The sequence below is a fragment of the Rhinolophus sinicus genome, chromosome 1 (assembly GCF_057876585.1).
Source record: "Rhinolophus sinicus isolate RSI-liver-muscle chromosome 1, RSI-T2T, whole genome shotgun sequence".
In the NCBI taxonomy this organism is placed as follows: domain Eukaryota; kingdom Metazoa; phylum Chordata; class Mammalia; order Chiroptera; family Rhinolophidae; genus Rhinolophus; species Rhinolophus sinicus.
In genome coordinates this window covers 76,926,470-76,949,228 of record NC_142501.1, presented here as the reverse complement: position 1 = coordinate 76,949,228, position 22,759 = coordinate 76,926,470, and the positions used below count along the sequence as shown (strand labels likewise).

Genomic DNA, 22,759 nt, shown 5'->3' with positions numbered 1-22,759 from the left:
AAGTCAGGAGTTAGGTGTGTCTATGACCACACAGTAGAATATCTGTGTGTAACTTTTGACTCCACAAAAATACCTAACAGCCTGCTCTTGACCAGAAGCCTTACTGATAACATAAACAGTTGATTAACACATACTTTGTATGTTATATGTATTATATACTGTAGTCTTACAATACAGTAAGCTAGAGAAAAGAAAATATTAAGAAAATCATATGGAAGAGAAAATACATTTATATAATTTATTGAAAAAAAAATCTGCATATAAGTGGACCCACACAGTTCAAACTGCGTTGTTCAAGAGTCAACTGTATATATTAAAACACAATTTATAAAATGCTAGAATGCTATTTTCCACTTTGTATATTACCAAAAACAGTTAAACTACAACTATTTGAAACTCTTTTGTAGCTGGAAGTATCCTGTCTGTAAAATTGAGTTGCAAATTTGCAGGAATTAATTGCCTTTGGAGAATTTTTTTGTGAATTAACTATCTTTGGACTAGCTGTGCTAAGATAATTGCAATAATGATAATGAGACCCATTGAATTCTAAGTTCCCTTGATAGTTCCACAAAATTATTTAAGTCCAGCTTGTGTGTTTGCTAGTTTTTAAATTGCAGATACGCTATCTCTTAGGGTGATTGAATGTGCTCATAATTAGCCTTCAGCCTTCAATCTTTTCATTTATGTTTCCTTTTATACTTTAAAAATATAGACAAATGCAAATTTTATCACATTTCATAAATTAATTTTAAAGGTAATTTCTGAATTAATAACACATGGATCATGCCACTGATTTAGATGTTTCCAACTAGATAGGTACATTTTCCAACTCAAAAACATTTTAAGTAAATTTTGCATTCTTATAAATATTATAAATATTATTCAAAATGCTAACCTAGATTTAAAAATATATTTTTCAAATAAAATGAGTAAAATAATATTTATTTTCTGCTTATTTGTTTATATTCAATAGTTCTTAACCATATTCAATTTTTTTATAATGTATGCTCTATTTTAGATTTTAAAAGCATAATGCTTTTATTTTACAGATTGTTGCCTTGCGTGAACAAAATGTTCATATACAAAGAAAAATGGCATCAAGTGAGGGGTCTACAGAGTCAGAACACCTTGAAGGGATGGAACCTGGCCAGAAAGTTCATGAAAAGGTATGACCCATACAACATGCTCTTACGTGGAAATGTTTACTTGCTATAGCATTTGACAGGAATATGAAATATGAAATCCATGTAATGAACATTATTTATTACATTTTGATTTATTTGTCAAAAGTTTATGATTATTTCCTTTCTCAGTTGTTCTTTATTTGGTTCTCTTAAAAATAATGTATGTGTGTTTATGCATATGTATATTTTATATGCATAAACATATAAACATATAATTTCACATCATTGGCTGTTAATTTGATTCTCTTAAAAATAATTCAGTTATATATCTAATTGAACACATATATAATTGTATAAATATATCTATATAGATATATATTGATACTGTATATTCAGAACTTTTTAAAGGATGATAATTTTGATTTATAAGTGGTATTATGTACAATAGGCAAATACTCTGTGACTTATCACTACATAACTTTTTTTGTAATTTGACTATATTTTCTGTGTATTTGGGAAGTCCCTCTAATACTCCTATTAATGAGAAACTACATAAAAGGATATATGAAACTATATATGGGATATTTTTAACTGTTTAGAAGAGAGTGATTCTCTTTTCGGGTGGGGGTTATCCACAAGCTGAGGTATTCAGCAATCTGGTTCGTCCCTTTTTTGTGCTGCACCGCTGTTTCCAGCACACAAGGAAGAAGGCTGGTTGCTGGTAGGTCTGAAATCAGATAATCAGATAAAGACAGAAATAGTCATTTCCTTATTCTATACATGAGGCTTAGACAGTCTCCTGGATATTTGCCTTTAGTAAGCTTTATCTTTGGATGGTTGAACTCCTTAATCATCAAGACCACGTGACCACATGAATCAGGAAGATGAATTTGTATCATTGTAAATGTCAAGAGATTTTAAACATAGAGATTAGGAAGCAAGTTACTGGACCTCAAAACAAATAGCACTAATTTTTTTTACTAGAAAATGAATTAAGCACTCCCTTACCTACACAGTTAAGATACATAGAGGGTCTTCTTATGTTTCCAACTTGAAGTATAAAAGGAAAGGAAGACAAGTAAACCAGACTGATTTCCTGAGACTATCAATTCTGGGTGGCTGAGATCAAGCTCTTCATTTAAATATTTACTGTTCTAGCCTTTATCCACGTATTTTATAGATATTTTAAACTAGGAATTAAAAATAAACTACAATCTGACAGCTATATTTCATGAGCTGTATTTAAAATTTGAATAAAAATGATTTATTTTTCCTTCAAATAAACAAACTGACATTAATTCAGTAAATAGATTCTAAGTAGTTGGTGACCTAAAGTATTTGCTGTTAACTTTCTTTGACTTCCAGTTGTTGGTGAAGCCATTTCAGCCAGTGTAGAATAGAAATACTATGACACTGCTATCCTACTTACTCTTTGTTATGGATGTAATTAAAGATTTTTAAATATTGTAATTATTAATTTTTTTTCAACCTATCAGAATTGTAGGAAAAGTTATTCCCAAATGATTTGGTGTAATTATATACTATCATATTATTTAAAATGTCATGCCCCCATCCGCCAAAGTGAACCTAAATTATGTGTTATGTATATACAGAGGGTGCCAAAAAAAGTATACACATTTTAAGAAAGGAAAATACTGTATTAAAATTGTAATACTCAATATATACCAATAACAAAAGATGAATATACGTCACATTTGACTTCTGCTATTACAAGAGGTGCTCAAAGTGGTTACAATCAGCGTCCAGACACTTCTGATTATGGCAAACTACTGCTTGAGCAATGTTGACCAAAGTGTCTACTTGCATACATTTTTTGGCACCCTCAGTATATGTTTTAAAATTTAAAAATAAGTAAATTGTGTTTCTGTTCCTATTACTCCTGAGCCAATTCAAGAAAGTACTCCAAAATATTTATTTGTATCTCATTTCCTAGCTTGCATTTTTTCAAGTTGTATTGTGATATAATTGATATATAACATTGTGTAAATTTAAGATGTAAAATGGGTCAGAAACATGGTGGCATGAGGGGTCCCCCTTGATCTCTCCCCTTGAAGTTACAACAAGTGGAACAGCTATAATTCAACAAAGGATCCCTGCACAACACACAAACATGTCTGAGAGATCTGCACATTGAAACATCTGAAGGTGGGTGAATCAGGGCAAACAGGGGAGGAGGGAAAGGAGAAGAGCAAAGATGGGTGCTCAAACACACCTCAGAGCTCACTATAGGTCTCTGGAGAGATGATTCAGGCTGCAGGTGTGCTTTCTGCAGCCTGAGCATTTCTGTCTGAGTGAACATCATGTAATATAGCTGAACCCAGTGATCACGGAAGACACCTCGAGGCAGAGACCAAATATAGAAGTATGACAGCTGTGGTCTAGCAGCCCTCAATGCCAGGCAAAAAACAAACCCACAAAGCCTGGTTGCCACACACCCTCATCTTCCCAGAGCTCAACTCCTGGGCACTCAGAAAAACTAGCAACGGACCCCAGAAGAAACTGTAGCAGAGAGTGTTGGGTTAAAGAGCAGAATATCTATAGCACTAAGAACTGGAGAGACAGTTCCTGAATGGCAGATACACACCACACTGTGCCTAATCCCACTGACAAGGCTGGAGATATAGATTTGAGACAGCTGAGATCCAGCAATAGCAGTTGCTTGAAGGGGAACAAAGCCACAAACACACCAGCAGCCTTTCCCAGCCCTCCCTGCTCCCACCTTTCCTTGCTGATCTCAGCTGGGGCACCTAGGACTGCTGAGGTGCACAATTCTGTATCTAGCTGCAGGGACAGCAATGGGATTTCAGAGGCCAGACCCCATCACCCACCACACTCTCCCATGGGGATGGTGCCCTCAGACCAAGGTGAGCTGGTCCAGAGGAGTCACCCACCTTCCCAGGAAATCTTCCACAAACAGAAGCCAGAACAGGGAAAGATAAAATGAAATGCTCCAGCACTACCTACTGAGGAAAAAAAAACAAAGAAACAAAACAAAAACAAACAAATACAAAACCCCTCTTCCTATAAACCTGCTGCAGAGTTCATTCCCGTAAATGCCAAGGAGGAGAGATAATCCGTCAAATGCTATGAACAACCACAGTAGCAAGGCAGCTCAGAAACAAAATGAAAAATCTCCAGAAAATAAACTTAAAGACATGGAAATATTTGACTGAAATGACAGAGAATTCAAGATTGCAGTTCTGAAAAAAACTCAATAAGATGCAAGAAAACTCAGATAGGCAGTTTAATGAACTCAGAAATAAAATCAATGACAAAAATGAATACCTTACAGAAAAGAATGAAGTGTTAGAAAAGAACTAAATAGAAATTCTGGAGCTGAAGAACTCAATAAAAGAGATGAAGAATGAAAAAGGGAGCTTAGGAAATAGAGCTGACCGAATGAAGGAAAGAATTATTGATATTGAAGATAGAAATCTGGAAATGATGCAGATGGAGGAAGAGAGAGACTTGAGAGTTAAAAGAAATGAAAGAACTCTATCAGAAAGAGTAACATAAGAATAAATGGTGTACCAGAAGGAAAAGAGGGAGAAGGGCACAGAGAGTCTATTCAGACAAATAATCAAAGAGAACTTCCCAAACCTAAGGAACGTTCTGGATCCTTGAATCCAAGAAGCAAACAGAACACCTGATTATCTCAAGCCTAAAAGGCCATCTCCAAGGCACATTATATTGAAACTGTCAAAAATTAATGACAAAGAATTTTCAAGGCAGCCAGGGAAAAGAAGATGGTAACCTATAAAGGACAGCCCATTATATGATCTTCAGATTTTTCAGCAAAAAACTCTACAAGCCAGGAGGGAGTGGAATCAAATGTTCAAACTATTGAAACAGAGAAACTACCAGCCAAGAATAATATATCCAGCAAAGTTATCCTTTAGATATGAAGGAGAAATAAATATCTTCCAGACATACAGAAATGGAGGGAATTTTCCACCACAAAGCCTACATTACAGGAAATACTGAAGAAGGTCATTCAACCAGAAACAAAAACACAAAAGGATTTAAAGCTATGAGTAAGATGATTAACAGACAGACAGAAGCAGGAAATGGCAACCCCTATACAGACTAGGGCACTATACACTTAAATACAACATACAAGTTAAAGGAGATAAAAACATAAAAAAGAAGAAGACAGTTTGCTACTGCAACTTGGAAATGAACTCAGCATAAATAGGGATAATTTGTACCAACAAAAACAAAAAAGGGGAGGGGGTGAAAGTCTGAATTTGCAAAGAGGAATGGAGATAAGATGCATGCTGAAGAAAAATGACTACTGGATGTATGAAACTTTCTTTTTTATAAACTTACATAAAAATCCAGAACTGAGACATAAAAAAAAGAGGAAACGGAGGGGAAAAAATCATAGAGTACCACCAACTAAAATAACAGATAGAAACAGAAAGGCAAAGAAACACTGGAGACACTGAGCTGCCAGATAAACAAAAGATAAATAGCTATATGAAATTCTCATATCAATAATAACCCTTAAATATAAGTGAACTAAACTCACCAATAAAAAGGCACAGAGTAGCAGATTGCATCAAAAAACAAAACCCACCATATGCTGCCTTCAAGAGACACATCGCAGCTGCCAGGACAAGTCAGCTCAAAGTGAAAGGAAGGAAAATGGTTCTCTGAGCAAATGGCATCCAGAGAAAATCAGGAGTATCAATACTTATATCTGAAGAAACAAACTTCAAGATAAAAAGGTAACAAATAACAAAGATGGACATTTCATAATGATAGTGGGGACAATACATCAAGAAGACATTACAGTTATCAATATATATGCTCTCAAATAGAAGATACCAAAATATATAAAGCAACTACTAACAGAACTAAAGGGAGAAACTGACAAAAACACAATTACAGTCGGGGATCTAAATAGACCATGAGAGCTATGTACGAAAGGCTCCATGTCACACACACATCACTTCTGGTATGGCAATTTCTGTCAAGAACATTACGACATGTCCTCATCCACCTTATTCACCAGATCTGGCACCATGTGACTTCTGGCTCTTTCCCAAAGTCAAAATGACTGTGAAAGGTTAAATGTTTTAAATCAATTCAGGACATCAAGGCAGCCATGACAGTGCAACTGAAGACATTCACGAAAGAAGACTTCCAGAACTGCTTCAGAAAGTGACAAGAACGATGGAATGAGTGTGTTTGAAGTGAGGGGAAATATTTTGAGTGGGATTAATGGCAATGTTTTTTTTGTACAGTAATTTTTTTATTTAAACATTCACCGTATTGTTTGATCATATTTTGTATATAATTTTACTAAGCAATGTCGCTCCAATAAATTAATAAAAATTAAAGTAATTTTAAAATTAAAAAATGTACAATGTGCTGATTTCATATATATATGTACATATTTTGAAATGATTACTATAATAAGATTTAGGGCAGTTAACACATTCATCACCTCACATAATTATGTGTTTGTGTGTGTGGTGAGAATATTTAAGATTTACTCTCTTAATAACTTTCAAGTATACAATACAATAATATTAACTATAATTATCATGCTGTACATTAGAACCCGAACGTATTTATCTTCTAACTGCTATTTCTTGACAAAATATTTCTTGAAAAAAATAAAATAATATTCTAATTATTATTTTATCACCTTAATGTAAATACTCCTAAATTTCACACATAATATTACAAAATATATTTTTTCAAAATTATCCCCTATAACATGATTATTTTAAATATATCAATACCGTTGAATAGCAAGTATCATAAGAATGTAATTTAAATCCTACCACTTAATTCTTTATTGAGAACTGCTGAAAAGCTATATTCAAACAAAGAAAAAGAGCATATTATTTTGGGAAGTATCTATGTGATGAAAGTTATCAGTGTAGGATGACTGCATTAGTGTGTAAACTGCAAAGTGGTTGTTGAGGGGAAACACCAAACTATAGTTAGATACTATGGAACTGTCAGCAAGTGATTTGTAAATCCTAGTTACAAGGATTACCCTTTGTTTAGAGCAGTAAAGTTACTTAAATTACAGAGTCAGGGTGGGTTATTAGCCAACAGGAGATGTTTTGTCAGTGACTTGAGAACTCTCCTGTCAAAATAGTTGATAAAAATAGTCTCATAAAAGCACACTCTGAAACAGGCCTCATTACTCATAGAAAAGTTGTGTAATTATTATCAACATTTTAAAAACAAAATGAAAAGAAAAATAAGCTTAACTGAAACAAGGTTAAACATTTTTGTGTACCATAAACTTAATCATTTGTTCTAGAAGAACATAAATATTCACAGGACAATAAAAATTTTACCTCATTAAATGCTCAGAACTGGGTTCAATAACTTTCTTCCTGTTACTTGCTAGAGACCAGTTAATTTGTGAATTTTTTCCATAAACACTACTTTTGTAAAGGAGATAATAATGCTCCTGACTGGTGTATTCTGTACTTCCAATTATTTTTTCGAGCCGCAAATGTTTACTAAGTGATGTGGGTGGCTAAGTAGTAGAATGTTAGGCACTAGTGGAGACTCAGAAGACATAGTCTCTGTAATAACTTTGCTAAGAAAACTAGAGTGAGAAATGAACATGCCCAAATTAATACTGCAAAAAATTATGAATAAAGTGGAATCAAAATGATATAAGTGTTTAAAGAAGCAATAAATTAATTCTGATTGGAGGGTGTGAGAGAGGCAGCATGAAATACTGTTTTGTTTGAAGTCAGTAGACCTGAATGCAAATCCCATCTGTGCCAATTACTTGTGGTGTAACCTCATCCTTCAGCTTCCCTGAGCATCAGTTACAGGTAAACAGTTATGCCTAACTTACAGGTTCATTGTAAGAAATAGAAACACTGACTATAAATGGCGAAAGTCTTTGCACATTGATTACAAGCATTAGTGTAGATATAATATTTATTAATACGGGCTTTCATGTTCATTCATTGTTAAATAAATATTTAGTGATGACCTTATTAAAGGTGCTAGGAAGTAGGTCCTGTTCTAGGTGTTTGGGTCCAAGTAATGAACAAAACAGAGAGGGCCCCAGCAATTAACAAAAGCATATAAATGGGTGAAGGGGCTCAAAGGTAAAAGGAAAGAAATTGTTTTTTAAAAAGCAGTGAATGTGATCAAGGGAAAGATACAGGGTAGGTGGGGAGGAAGTTAAATAGACTTGGCAGGGAAGGACGGTTTTAGGAGGTGGGGTTTGACCTGGGACTTGAAAGAGTACTGGGAGTTAGCCGTATGGAAAAGCTTGAAGAGTTTTGGAAGCGAAGGAAATACGAGGTGCAAGTGCACCAAGGGTAGGCAAGAGCTTCTGGCAGATTCTCTGGGAGGAAGTATGTCAGGGTAACTGGAGTCCAGTGGTCAAGGAGAGACAGGACAGCACTGGGCAGGGGCCAGATCATTTGTGTTCTTGTAGGCTGTGGGAAAGAGTCCGGTTTCATTCTCAGAGAAATGGGAAGGCATAGTAGTGTTTTAAACATGGACACATTTTGATTAGACAATTTTTTTTATTAAAGATTTTATTTGATTAGACACTTTTGAAAAATCATGTACACTGCAGTTTTCTGTGGGCTTGTCATTTTTTCACATATTAGACTTCCGAAGTAGATAGAGATTTTCCTTTTCTTAATTTGATAGGTAATGAAATGGAGGCTTACTTAGGAAAATGAGATGACTTATTTGGCTGGAGCAGGACTAGAACCCTGGTCTTCTCGCTTCCAGACAATGTTGTGCTCTCACATCCCTTCGTGCCAGGGTGATTTCTCTAGGTGTTCTTGTTGATTTTTAAAATTTCATTCTAACTCAATCTTATTTTTCTAATCACTTATTCTGTCATAACTAGACATATGTATTTAATTCCTAGAGTTGATTATTTTATTATATTCAAGAGTATGCTTAAAAAAATTGGTTGTTTTCTCCCACAACTTCTCCTAGTTAATTTCTACTCTGTTGCATTCAGAACTTTTAACCAGTATGAGTGTGGTGCTCAAACCTGGGCTAGAAAGGCCCAGGCTCTGGCCCCACAATTTGTGGGGTCTTGATCCGGACTTCTCTGCTCCTCTATACAGGATGAGCGGTCCATGGGACCAAGGGAAATGACATGCCCATGAGCCACACCACCACCCTTTCCTGACAACATGCCAACTATCTAGAAGCCAGGACATACTGACCAAACAGACCTTACTTAGCCTGCCTTTAGGGCCTTTACGGGCTTAGTGTGTGTGTGTGTGTGTGTGTGTGTGTGTGTGTGTGTGTGTGTAGTAATTTATATATATAATTTTATGTATAGTACATGTTAGATTTTATATATATACACATATATAATATATATTACATTGTATTTATACTGTGTTTCCCCGAAAATAAGACCTAGCTGGACCATCAGCTCTAATGCATCTTTTGGAGCAAAAATTAATATAAGACCCAGTATTATCATATAAGACCTAGTCTTATATTATAGTAAAATAAGACCAGGCCTTATATTAATTTTTGCTCCAAAAGACTCATTAGAGCTGATGGTCCAGCTAGGTCTTATTTTCGGGGAAACACAGTATGTATATACACATATATTACATTTTGTTTATATGTACATATATGATATATATTACATTTTGTTTATAGATATACACATATATACAAGTATAATATATATTACATTTTATATATACACATGTGTAATGTATTCTATTTATATATATATACACACACACATATAATTAGCTGTAAATTTAAATGATTGTCTTACAAGTATACCACATTTCTGTATAAAAATTCCAATAAATGTCATTTATCACAAGTGCCATTTTTTTAAAGACCTCTGCCAAGTTCTAGCTAAAAGCCATCATCCACAGGGATGTCTCCAGGTGGGATCGGTATAATAACAAGCCCAGTAGGGAGATTGTGAAGGCTAATATAGCATTTATGTAGATTAGGGCCACTTGATAATTATGAGTATATTCATAATTTAATGAGTCGAAATCATTTGTTTTATTTAAACTAATTATCATTATTCGGTTCATTCTAGTCCTTTTTGAGATCATTCGTAGGCTTGGCTGATGGCCAGTAGGGAGATTAGGAGTAGGGCTGTGGTAAGCATGACTTTCTTTCTTTCTTTTTTTTTTTCTTTTTTTTAAATATTTTTATTGGGGAAGGGAAACAGGACTTTATTGGGGAACAGTGTGTACGTCCAGGACTTTTTTCCAAGTCAAATTGTTGTCCTTTCAATCTTAGTTGTGAAGGGTGCCGTTCAGCTTCAAGTTGTTCTTTCAGTCTTAGTTGTGGAGGGCGCAGCTCAGCTCTAGGTCCAGTTGCCGTTGCTAGTTGCGGGGGGCTAGGGGCGCAGCCCACCATCCCTTGTGGGAGTCCAACTGGCAACCTTGTGGTTGAGAGGACGCACTCCAACCAACTGGGCCATATGGGAAGGCAGCTCAGCTCAAGGTGCCGTGTTCAATCTTAGTTGCAGGGGGCAGAGCCCACCATCCCTTGTGGGACTCGAGGAGTTGAACTGGCAACCTTGTGGTTGAGGGCCCACTGGCCCATGTGGGAATCGAACTGGCAGCCTTTGGAGTTAGGAGCATGGAGTTCTAACCGCCTGAGCCACCGGGCCTGCCCCAAGCATGAGTTTCAGGTTGTTAGCTTGGGATGCTCATGGTAGGGGTAAGAGGAGGGCAATTTCTAGGTCAAATAGCCGGAATGTAATAGCTACCAGGAAAACTTTTATGGAGAAAGGTAGGCGGGCAGACCCTATGGGGTCAAATCCGCATTCGTAAGGACTTGATTTTTCTGAGTAGACATTGGTCTGTGGGAGTCAAAATGCGATAGTTACAAGTAACAGGGCCAGGAAGGTATTTGTTAGAAGAGTTAATATGAAGTTTATTATTCTTTTTCGGGGTTTACCGAAACTAATTGATTGGAAGTCAGTCGTGCTATTTAATACTAAAATAATAGGATCCTCATCAATAGATATGTATAGGAACAGTCATACGATATCTACAAAGTGTCAGTACAAGGCAGCGCCATCAAATCCGAAATGGTGTTTAGATGTGAAGTGAAATTTTAGTTGACGTAGAAAACATGCAATAAGGAAAGTTGAACCAATAATGACGTATAGGCCATGGAACCCGGTGGCTAAGAAGAATGTTGAGCCGTATACTCCGTCTGCGATTATTTTTCACCTAGATTATTATAAGCACTTCCTTCCCGGTCTCTCTGTGTCTCCCATGGGCCCTCTACCATCCATTTTCAACATAATATGAATCAGAGTGATGTTTTAAAACATAAATTCAACAGAAAAAGTTGGGAACCATATCATTTCACTCATATGTGGGATACAAAAGTGAGAGCAACAAATGAACAAGACAAACAAAAACAAATTCATAGACACAGACAACAGGTTAGTGATTACAAGAGGGTAAGGGAGGAGGGGGATGGTAGAAGAGGGTAAAAGGGGTCAAATATACAGTAACAGGAGAATTGACTTTGGGTGGTAAACACACAATGCAATATATAGATGATTTATTACAGAATTGTACACTTGAAACCTATATAATTTTACTCACCAGTATCACCCCAATAAATTTAATAAATAATTTAAAAAATGACATATATTTTAGTGGGAGCAGTGAAATTAACATTATTTTATTCTTTAAAAACTATTGATTGAGTACTATACAATACAGAAATTCAAAAGTTAAAAAGCATAAATCTGAACATGTCGATCATCTGCTCAGAACTCTGCAAACACTTATCATTTACACAAGGCTCTACATGATTTGGCTTTTCTTCTGACTACATCCGAAACTCTACCCCAGCCACACTGAGCTCCTGTTGGCTTTTCACTTGGTCTTTCCTCTGCCTATAATGCCCTTCTTCTAGATATCTGCAAGGCTATTTCTCTCACCTCCATCAAGACTTTATTCAAATGTCATGTGCCAACAGTGTATAATTGTTTAATTTATAATATCTGTAATTTATTGTCTGTACAACCCACTAAAGAATAAGCTTCATGAGGGTTTAGATCTTTGTTTTATTCCTGCTGAGGCTCAGGTGCTTAGAGCAGCTCCTGGTACCTGGTAAGCTCTTAATAAGTATGTTTGATAAATACATACATATATACAACCATGCATACATACCATACTGTTTTAGCTATTCTTACTTTATAAATGTTGATTCTCAGAGCTTAATTATAATATGTTTTCTAAATCCCACCCTATTGAGATATCGATTGAAATTACTTAATAGATTTAATTTGGAGAGAATAGTCATCTCTACAATATTACCATCCATAACATGGCTCGTATCTGCATTGGTTTGTGTATTGCTTTATGTTCTTCAATGAAATTGATTATTTTTTCAGTTTCAGATCTTATAGATTGTTATATTTATTTCTAGGCACTTAATAATTTTGTTTCCTTTGTGATCATTATCTCCTTTTCATATTTTTATATATTTCATATTTTTTCATAATACATTAATAGTCCCATGTAAAGATGCTGTTGGTTTTTCAACATGAATATATATCCAGAAAACATGCTAACCTATTAGTTCTAAGAGATTGTGCTCTTGAAATTTTCTAAGTAGTTAAGCAAATAAGGAATTTTATTCTCCCTTCTCTTTCTTCCCAATTTTTCTTTATTTTAAAATATGTATTATCTAAGACTTCAATGTTAAATACGGTATTCAAAACTTCAATACAGTATGGAGTGGAATGGGTCAGAATGGTATACTTGACTTTATAAAGCTTTAAAGAAGACTTACGAAGCTTTTTAGAAGCTTTAAATATCTAGACTTTAATTATAATGCTATCACATTTTACCATTGCCTATGATGATTGCCATTGTAACCTTTTATAAAATTTGGAATCTCCCTCCTATTACAAATTTTCTATGAGTTATTATCAATAATCTGATACATTCACCTCTTAAAGTAGTGTATTTCATTGGGGAGGAAAAGATCATTGGATTTCATTGGGGATAAAAATTTTGATTTTTATATTTTAACCATATGCATGTTTCTTTGACAGAAATAAAATTAAAAAATAGAAAAACAAAACTTTCTTATGCTTTACTCATATTTATTATTCTTCTGTTTATTCTTATTTTTTTACGTTTATAATTGTTATGATCTGATTGAGATACAGATACAGTAATCCCTTCTTTGACTATTTATTTTAACGTGAATGAATTCCAGAGGACCCAAATGACCCAATTAACAGTAAACCTGATAACACTCTTGTCTGCCTAAATTATCCAAGAACCCCAAAACCTTAATCAGACAAAAGGGGACTAATTCTTTTTAAAACGTTTTGTGAGAGAAGAGCTGGAAAATGTGACAAGGTAACAAGTGAGCAACCATTTTTTTGAACTGTTATTGCTTCTCTTGAGTCTTCAAGGATCAATTTGAAAATAGGTGTCCCCTCAAAATCAAACACCATCCATGTGCCATTGCAATAATCTACTGATATACAATCTAACTAAAACCATGCCATACCAATCACTGACCCAGTTTGGAACTTCCACCAGCTGTCGTGTCATCCCCTATCAGAGTGCTTCTCAGGGAACATTTCCCCTTCTCCAAGTTATACCAGTTTGAGGCTTAATTTCACACTTAAGTTCTGAAATTCATCAAGATGACAGAGCCTGTAAGGTCTTCCACACTGAACCACACATGATGCTGTAACCACCACTGACGTCAGGTATTGGACACAGGTCCCACTCCACAGGTCTACTTCCCTCATGTTAAGTTCTCCTTGTGAACTCTTGGAGACCTTTCTGATCCAGTCAACTGTCTGTCTTCATCTGTAAAATTCAGAATAACATTGAACTTCATAATTGAAAGAAGAGCAGTCTTGTTTTTTCTCTCTCTCCCAAGGTTTTCTGGTAATTAAGCAAATTGTTCTCTCCACTCTTGTATCAAGACACAGTAGACTATTGTCTGTGTCTATGAGTTTTTGTTTCTTTATTTGTTTGCCTTGTTCCTTTGTTGCTTTCAGTTGTATATCCCACATAGCAGTGAATTCTTAGTGGTTATTAGAGGGGCGGGGAGCGGGGTGGTAGATAAAGGTAACAGGGTCAAATATATGGTGATGGAAGAAGAGAGAACTGACTGGGTGGTGAACACACAATGTGATGTATAGATGATGTATTACAGAACTGTACTCCTGAAATCTATATAACTTTACTAATCATTATCACCCCAATAAATTTTAATTAAAAAAAAAAAAAAAAAAAAAAAAGACACAGTAGAGGAGACATTTGTCAGGGTTCCATGAGATGTTCTTCCTCTGGGGCAGGAGTGCCTATTTACCTTATATTTACATATCTAAAAGAACTGCTTAGTGATTCAGGAAGAAGGAAGATCCTCCCCAGTGGTACTTCTTTATTCTATAGCTGAACAGAGAAACATTTGAAGACTTGCAACCAAAAACAAATAAGAAACAAACACAAAATCCTGACTATACATATTTCACCTTCTTATATCTTCTAACTGTATAGATCATTTAAAATTTTTGTACATGAATATTTTCCTACATTAATCATTTAATATGTTTATTTCATGTTGTAATATGGGAAATAGCTACTTTTTACCTTTGTGAGTATTATTAATATTAATCATGAGAACACTAAATCAAAATTCCTCATGTTTTAACTAGATTTAAGATACTATTAATGGAATAATATTTCTATCAAGCCATGTACATAGGATATAGTGAGTGAATCATATTTTATGAGAATATCAATATTATGAGAAAATCAGAATTTCAAAATAATACATATTCGTCAGATGAAAATAGTCTTGCTCTTAAATTCGATGGAAATTAAAAATGACTTACAATTTCTGTGAAAATAATAATTTATTAACAAAACACTATCGATCACACTATGCTAAAGAACTGACAAGTAAAGGTCTATCAGCTGAATATTTTTATTAAATAAAATTATTGGGAGTTTATTGTTTCATAATTACTTTGCAAATCTCAATGTTGAATAATAAAATTATTATGGGGAAGTATCAGAAATCATCTGGTCTAGAAATTTTCCAAGCAGGTCAATATTTGGTCAGCTCTGTTTAAGAGTTTATTTCTTGTCATCTTTCAGAAATAAGAGATAAAGTCAAGTCTTTCCATTTGAAACATTAAATATATTTTTAAAAAGTAATTAGTTGATAGTAAGATAAAGAATACTAATTTTGGGGGTCTATTATCATATATTCTATTATATTCATGGGTCAATCATTTTATTATTTTGTTTCTTTAAAATCTTTCCCTTTTCATTACAGACAGTTTTTTAGGTTTTATGAATAAATGAAACACAGTAATTAGAGACATACCTGATAATATATATCTGTGGTTCTTAACTCCAACTAAGCATTACAGTTACTTAGGGCAATTTAAAATCCAGTATATGTCTGCACCTTACCTTTGAATATGGTCTAGTTAGGATCTGTTTTATACTTTTATTCAAGTTTACCAAGGCTTCTGGTGTGTGGTCAGGGTTGAGAATAATTGATATGGAGTACAAATATAATTTCAGCTTTCTTCTAGGCTTTAGGCTTGCAGGGGCTACAAATAGAAGGGTTTTGCATGATGAAACAGATTTGAGTCAATGTGGAATTAAAAATAACGGCTGTAAATTCTGTGCTGGATAATTTCAAATCAAAGACAAAATGTGGTTATTTGTTGGTATTTGTTGGACAATATTTGAAATTTGAAGTCAGACCTGATTTTTGAGAGCCAGAAAGCAATATAGAGATTAACAAACACAGTGTAGACAGACCCAACATGCCCAAAATCATAGCTTTGAAGCCTTTAGATTCCTTAGCACTTAAATGCTTTCTCGTCCTTCAGAATCTAACTGTTTGGTTGCTTGATTTGGTTTCTTCTTTTCTTTCCACATTATGTTAATTTCAGGCAGGAAATTTCATATTCTGAACACCCAACCTAGGGTCTGACATATGGAAGAGGCTAAACAAATAGTAGAGTTTTGTTCATTGAATGAATGGATAAATGAAGCAATGAATGAACAAAAGAAGGGAGAGAGGGAGGAGGAAAGACTCCTAGAAATATGACATTGGAATCAGAATTCCTCAGTTCAAATCTTAACCTTATTACTTTTAGATAGTGTGACATTAAGCAAAATACTTACACTCCATGCTTCAATGTCATGTTCTGTATCTAGAAGCTTGTTATAGAAAATAAAGAGTTTATGCATGTAATGTACTTTGTACCATGCCTAAAACATAGTCAGAACTTAATAAATGTTAGTAAAGTGGAGTAACTGTTATGAACCCATGCATGTGTAAAGCCAGAACATTTTACCAGCTGTGTGTTCTTGGGTAAGTAGGTAAGTAAATACTCAATAAATGTTAGCTATTATTATTACCTGTCATTATTCTAATGAAAGATACAGTCTTATTTGAGGATTTGGAAGTAAATTCAAATTTGAAGACATGAAGTAAAATGAGGAGCATAACAATCTCTTGGAATGAAAAGAAATAACTGTTAGACATCAGATTGGCTGAAGTATTACAAAGTCTCTCCTTGGGTCAAATGTCTGGTGTAGGGTTTACTCACATATTCACAAATAGACTTTATTATTGGCCTATTGAATCCCTAATTGATTTGGTCCTTCATTCTGTATGTACATTTCTTTCACTCTACATTGCTGATGCTTATGAAATTTACAATGAACTATCAGCTCTAAGTTTTTTATTTTCCTTATTATTTTTATGCCTATGAATACTTTCCCTATGTTAATCTGTGTTATTTTTTAAATTAAGTTCTACATGTCTTTAATTCTACATTTCTCTTCTCCTCACAGAATAAAATATATTTTATAAGACTTTCCCATTTTATAGATTCTTCGCAATCCTCCAAAGAATTATTAGTGCTAGATTACTTATGTTAATGATTGCAAATCTTACTGTAAGTTCTTTGAGCAGACAATCAATAATTCATCTCTAACGATAACATTTTATAGAAGTGTTTTCAAAAACACAGTGGAACTGCTCAGTGTTTACTCCTTAAATGCTGATAAATTTTAAGTAAATCTATGCCTTTAATATTTGAATTTGATTAATAGTAAGGTAAATTCATAATTTTTACCCTTTTGCCGCACCTTTTCCTATTTTCTATAGAAAGATTAATAAACCATGAGAAGTAAGATGCATAAAACAAAAAAGGCCTATTTGAAATTCATTAAGAGAGAATCAAGGACTTACGGTTTAAAAATGAAAAACATGGGAAGGGAGATGTCAGAAATGTACAAAGGACGTTTAGAAATATGTTCACAATAAAGATTAAATCATCAGCTGTCCTGATGACTATAGGTGACAGAACTGTATTGTATATTTGAAAATTGCTAAGGAGTAGATCTTAAATGTTCTCATTACAAAAGAAAAATGGTATCTATGTAAGGTAATGGATGTGTTAACTAACCTTATTGTAGTAATCATTTCACAATATATACATATATTAAATCATCACATTGTACATCTTAAATTTACACAGTGTTATAAGTTAATTACATCTCAATAAATTTTGGGGGAAATTATCAGCTGTATAATAGCTCCGTGGGGCAGGGGCTAAAACATACTATAACATGTTTTTAAAGTTAATTTAAAACTTTAAAAACATGTTATAGTATTTTTTAATAAATGTTAAAGCTAGAAATAGGATAATAAAAAATATTAATGATAAGATGTTGTTGAAGATTATCAAATACAAAGAGAGACTTGTTTCCATTGTTTACCTGGTAGAAAATGGAAGAACATGTTTAAATTCCTGTCTTCATCTCATAAGAAGTTGGTATAACTGTGACATGTTGCGATTTCTGGGATTCATTCACTCTACTTGGTCTTATATGTAGGCAGAATATTTCTACTGCATTATTTATTTTAATATGCATTTATAATAATAGTTCACTGTTTACTTCATATTTTTCTACCATAAAGATAATTCATCTATATAGTGCTTTTAAAACAGGAGAAAAAGACTAAATTCCCTTTTATGTTTGTTATTTTGGAAACTTTTTTTTCATAAACTTTATGCAATGATTGCTAAATATATTGTCTCTATATTTCATTTCTATCTGAATCTTTACTGTTTTTTCTAAAACTCATTCATTAGTGAAAACATTCATTCATTCACCCAACAAATATATTTGTGTGGAAGATACTGTTCTACCACTAGAGACACAGAAGTAATCAAAACATGTATTCAGTCAATAAAAATCCATCGCATAACCATCATGCATCAGGCATCATTCTAGGCACTTGTGATGTACATAAAAGAAAACATATGAAGGATATTTGCCTCCTGAAGTTTATAATCTAGCAAGCTGGAAGAAGTTAGGAAACAATAAACAATAAATATAAATAGGAAATAATCTGGTACATTAGACAATGATAAATACTATTGGAGAAAAGAAAAAGTAGACACACGAAAGGAATCCTGGGGAAACACAGGAGTGGGGACTGTTTGCACTTTTATATAAGATGGTCAGTGTTGGCCTCATTGAAATAGTTGAGGGTGTCAGCCATGTGTGGATTGCTAGGGAAGAACATTCCAGGCAGAAGGAAAAACTGAAGCGAAGCCTATAACATGGGAAATCGATTGACTTATTAGAGGAGCAGTGAGGTTGCCAGTGAAGCTGAAGCAAGATAACAAATGGAAAAATTAAAGGAGACAGATCAGGGAGGAAACGGCATGGGGGAAGGTTAGGGGAGTAGGAGGAGAAAGCAGGATGAGGGGCTGTGGTTATTGCTTATTGTAAGATTTTGGCTTTGTACTGAGAAAAATGGAAAGCCATTGCAGTGTTTTGGGCAGAGGAGTGATTTGCTGTGACTACAGTGTAACAAAATCACGGTGGCTCACTCTGGCTGTTTTAAGAATGAACATATGAAGACAAGGTTAGAAGCAAAGGGACCTGTTAGGAAGTTGTTACAGTAATTCAGGTGAGAGTAAGTGACTCAGACAGGAGCTGTGTTGAGCAGGAAGACCGACCTATCTGTCCTAGGTGAGGATTCTCATGGAGGATGGCAAAGACCATAACCACGCCAACCACCAGACGTAGGATCCCTAGATCTCGGCCCATTGTATCTTCTAGGGGTTCAGAATCACTAAAGAGGATTGAACACACAAGGCGCTCCTTGACACACAAAGGTGGCCTTGCAAACGGGTCTGATTGAGATATGTTGCGAAGGTAAAGCAAACAAATTTGTCTGCCATTCCTCGGCTCAACACTTTCCCAGGGTACCCGTCACACTCAGAGTAAAAGTTAAGGTGCTGAGGTGATCTCAAGAACCCACATCGTCTGCCCATCTACATCTGCTTCCATCCTCTTGTTGTATTTGTTTCATTCTGGCTACACTGGTTCCCTTGAAAATTCTAAACCCACTTGTGTCTCTCAACCTTTGATCTTTCTGTTCTCTCTGCCAGATAAATATGTGACTTATGCTCTGATTCCAGGTCTTGGCTCAATGTTTTCTTTGTATAACAATTCCCCTAGTATAAGCTTGACCCAAATATTGCATGTGACATTGTATACTGAAAAATTTTTCATTGTTTATCTGAAAAACAAATATAACTGGGCATCCTGTATTTGATCTGCAACTCTAGCTGAGGGGAAGGAAAATAGATGTTGATAAGGCAAGCAAAAATTTCCCATTGTAGGATTATGAGGAGAGATGAACAGTTTGCCAGCAGGTATTTTACATATTATTTCCTGTTCAAAAACCTTTGATGACTCTCTTAATAGTCACTTATTTGTGTCTCATTTCTCCGCTTGAGAATTTCCTTGATGTTAGGAATGTATCATCACATTAAAAAAAAATCCTAAAACCTAATATGTTCCACCTGACACATAGTAGGTGTTCAATAAATATTTGTTGAATTTATATATATATATATATATTTAAAAAATTTTTTTAATTAAATTTATTGGGGTGACAATTGTTAGTAAAATTACATAGATTTCAGGTGTACAATTCTGTATTACATCATCTATAAATCCCATTGTGTGTTCATCACCCAGAGTCAGTTCTCCTTCCATCACCATATATTCGATCCCCCTTACCCTCATCTCCCACCCCCCACCCCCGCCCCCCTTACCCTGTGGCAACCACTAAACTATTGTCTGTGTCTATGAGTTTCTGTTTCTCATTTGTTTGTCTTGTTCTTTTGTTGTTTTTGGTTTATATACCACATATCAGTGAAATCACATGGTTCTCTGGATCTTGAGAGAGTAATGCTGAGCGAAACAAGTCAGACAGAAAAAGCATATTTAAAATTTTAACATCTGAGCCTTTATTACATTTGACAATAATTTAAGTATATACTTCTACTTTTTAAAAGAAAAAATGTAGAAAGTCTTTATAATCTTGTGTTAAAAAATAATTTCTTGATACAACACCAAAAGTGCAAGTCATGATGAAAAAAAATTGATAAATTGGACTTCATTAAAATTAAAAACATTGCATTTCACATTTTAAACAGCACCATCAAGAAAGTGAAAAGAATCTACAGACTAGGAAGAACTATTTTAAAGTTATCTATCTGATAAAGGGGACTTGTATCCAAAATATATATCAGAAACATATTAAGCTTACCATAAAATGTGTTTAAGGTGATTTGACAAATGAAATATTACATATTTTTAAACACACAAGATTCATAAACACTTCAGAAAAAAAATTGAGTTTGAGAAATTTCCCATGAATAGCCCCAAATTCCAAAATAGTGTAAAAACTATGCAGGATACATCTGTTCTTTAAAGGAATTCAGAAGGTGAACATTTTAAAGTGCTTTATTTTAGTTGCCTGATTATTGTTTATATTTAAATTTTTCTTACCTTGAGTCAATTAAAAAACATGCAATTTTTAAACAAGATTTCAGTCGACCTCACGTGCACAGAATCAGAATAATTGTTTTTTCTGATTAGAAAGCTAACACCATTCAGTTTCACTGAACAAATATTTGTTGAATATATATATATATATATATATATATATATATATGCATATTCATACACATACATGCACCATATTTTTAGTACTTATCTATATTACTCAGCATGTGTAACTTTATCATGTTGATTTATTTATAAATGGTCTAACAATTAAGTTCGCAAACTCATCCTAGAAAAAGCACTACATACCTCATTGCTGAATATCACTACAGTTACCTTCGAAGTACTTCCCTTGGGAAGCTGTGGACTGACAGCAGTGCTTAGTCCACCATTCAAAGCAATTTTGGAACTCTTTTTCTGGAATAGCCATCAGAGCTGTTGTCGTATTACCCTTGATGTCTTGAATGTCATCAAAATGTCTTCCTTTCAGTATTTCTTTTACCTTCAGGTAAATAAATAAGTCATTGGGGGCCAGATCAGGTGACTAGGGAGGGTGTTCCAATACAGCAATTTGTTTACTGGCTAAAAACTCCCTCACAGACAGTGCTGTGTGAGCTGGTGCATTGTCATCATGCAAGAGCCATGAATTGTTGGCAAAAAGTTCAGGTCATCTAACTTTTTCACACAGCCTTTTCAGCACTTCTAAATAGTAAACTTGATTAACTGTTTGTCCAGTTGGTACAAATTCATAATGAATAATTCCTCTATCAAAAGAGATTAGCAACGGGCTGGCCCGGTGGCTCAGGTGGTTAGAGCTCCATGCTCCTAACTCCGAAGACTGCCAGTTCAATTCCCACATGGGCCAGTGGGCTCTCAACCACAAGGTTGCCAGTTCAATTCCTCGAGTCCCACAAGGGATGGTGGGCAGCGCCCCCTGCAACTAAGATTGAACACGGCACCTTGAGCTGAGCTGCCGCTGAGCTCCTGGATGGCTCACTTGGTTAGAGCGCATCCTCTCAACCACAAGGTTGCTGGTTCGACTCCCGCAAGGGATGGTGGGCTGCGCCCCCCGCAACTAGCAACAGCAACTGGACCTGGTGCTGAGCTGCGCCCTCCACAACTAACACTGAAAGGACAACTTGAAGCTGAACGGCACCCTCCACAACTAAGAGATTGAAAGCACAACAACTTGACTTGGAAAAAAGTCCTGGAAGTACACACTGTTCCCCAATAAAGTCCTGTACCACTTCCCCAATAAAAAAAAAAAAAAAAAGAGATTAGCAACATCATTTCAAAAGTTCACAAACTTAATTTTCAGACCTCGTATGTTCTGATTAAAGGCAATATGGTAAAGGGTAGATGAACTAAACTGGGAATTCAAATTTCTGCATTTTAATTCAGATCACCTTTGTGTAATTACAAAGTTTCTCCAGATTTTTAAGACTCTAGAAACCTAAATGTAATTTTTCAATTATGCAAAACATTTTTCAAAGCAACATTTTGTTTTCTAGTGATTTTTGTAGTTTCTAAAAATTGCTTTTTTTAGTTGACTAGAGACAGTTCTCAATGTGAGGAGGTAGAAGTTCCAATAAAGCCTACGTTTACCTAGTTACTTGTAAGTAGTCTAAAGAGTTCAAAGATATTTGCCATTATAACAAAAAACCTGTAATATCACACCTTAGTTATCCCAAATTTGGATATAACTGACTGGAAATTGGCTCCAGCCTTCTTCCTGAAACTTGTTCTGTTTTTGCC

General features: G+C 34.6%; 1 protein-coding gene across 17 annotated transcripts in view; it reads left to right on the top strand.

The window, feature by feature from the left end:
- Window positions 1-22,759, top strand: part of PPFIA2 (PPFI scaffold protein A2) — a 456,741-nt gene that overhangs the window by 304,546 nt on the left and 129,436 nt on the right. For all 17 annotated transcript variants that reach the window (XM_074325351.2, XM_074325350.2, XM_088800983.1 and 14 more), the window contains one exon: window positions 1,050-1,166. In XM_074325351.2, the coding sequence (XP_074181452.1) occupies window positions 1,050-1,166 (117 nt within the window). The remainder of the gene's footprint in view (window positions 1-1,049; window positions 1,167-22,759) is intronic.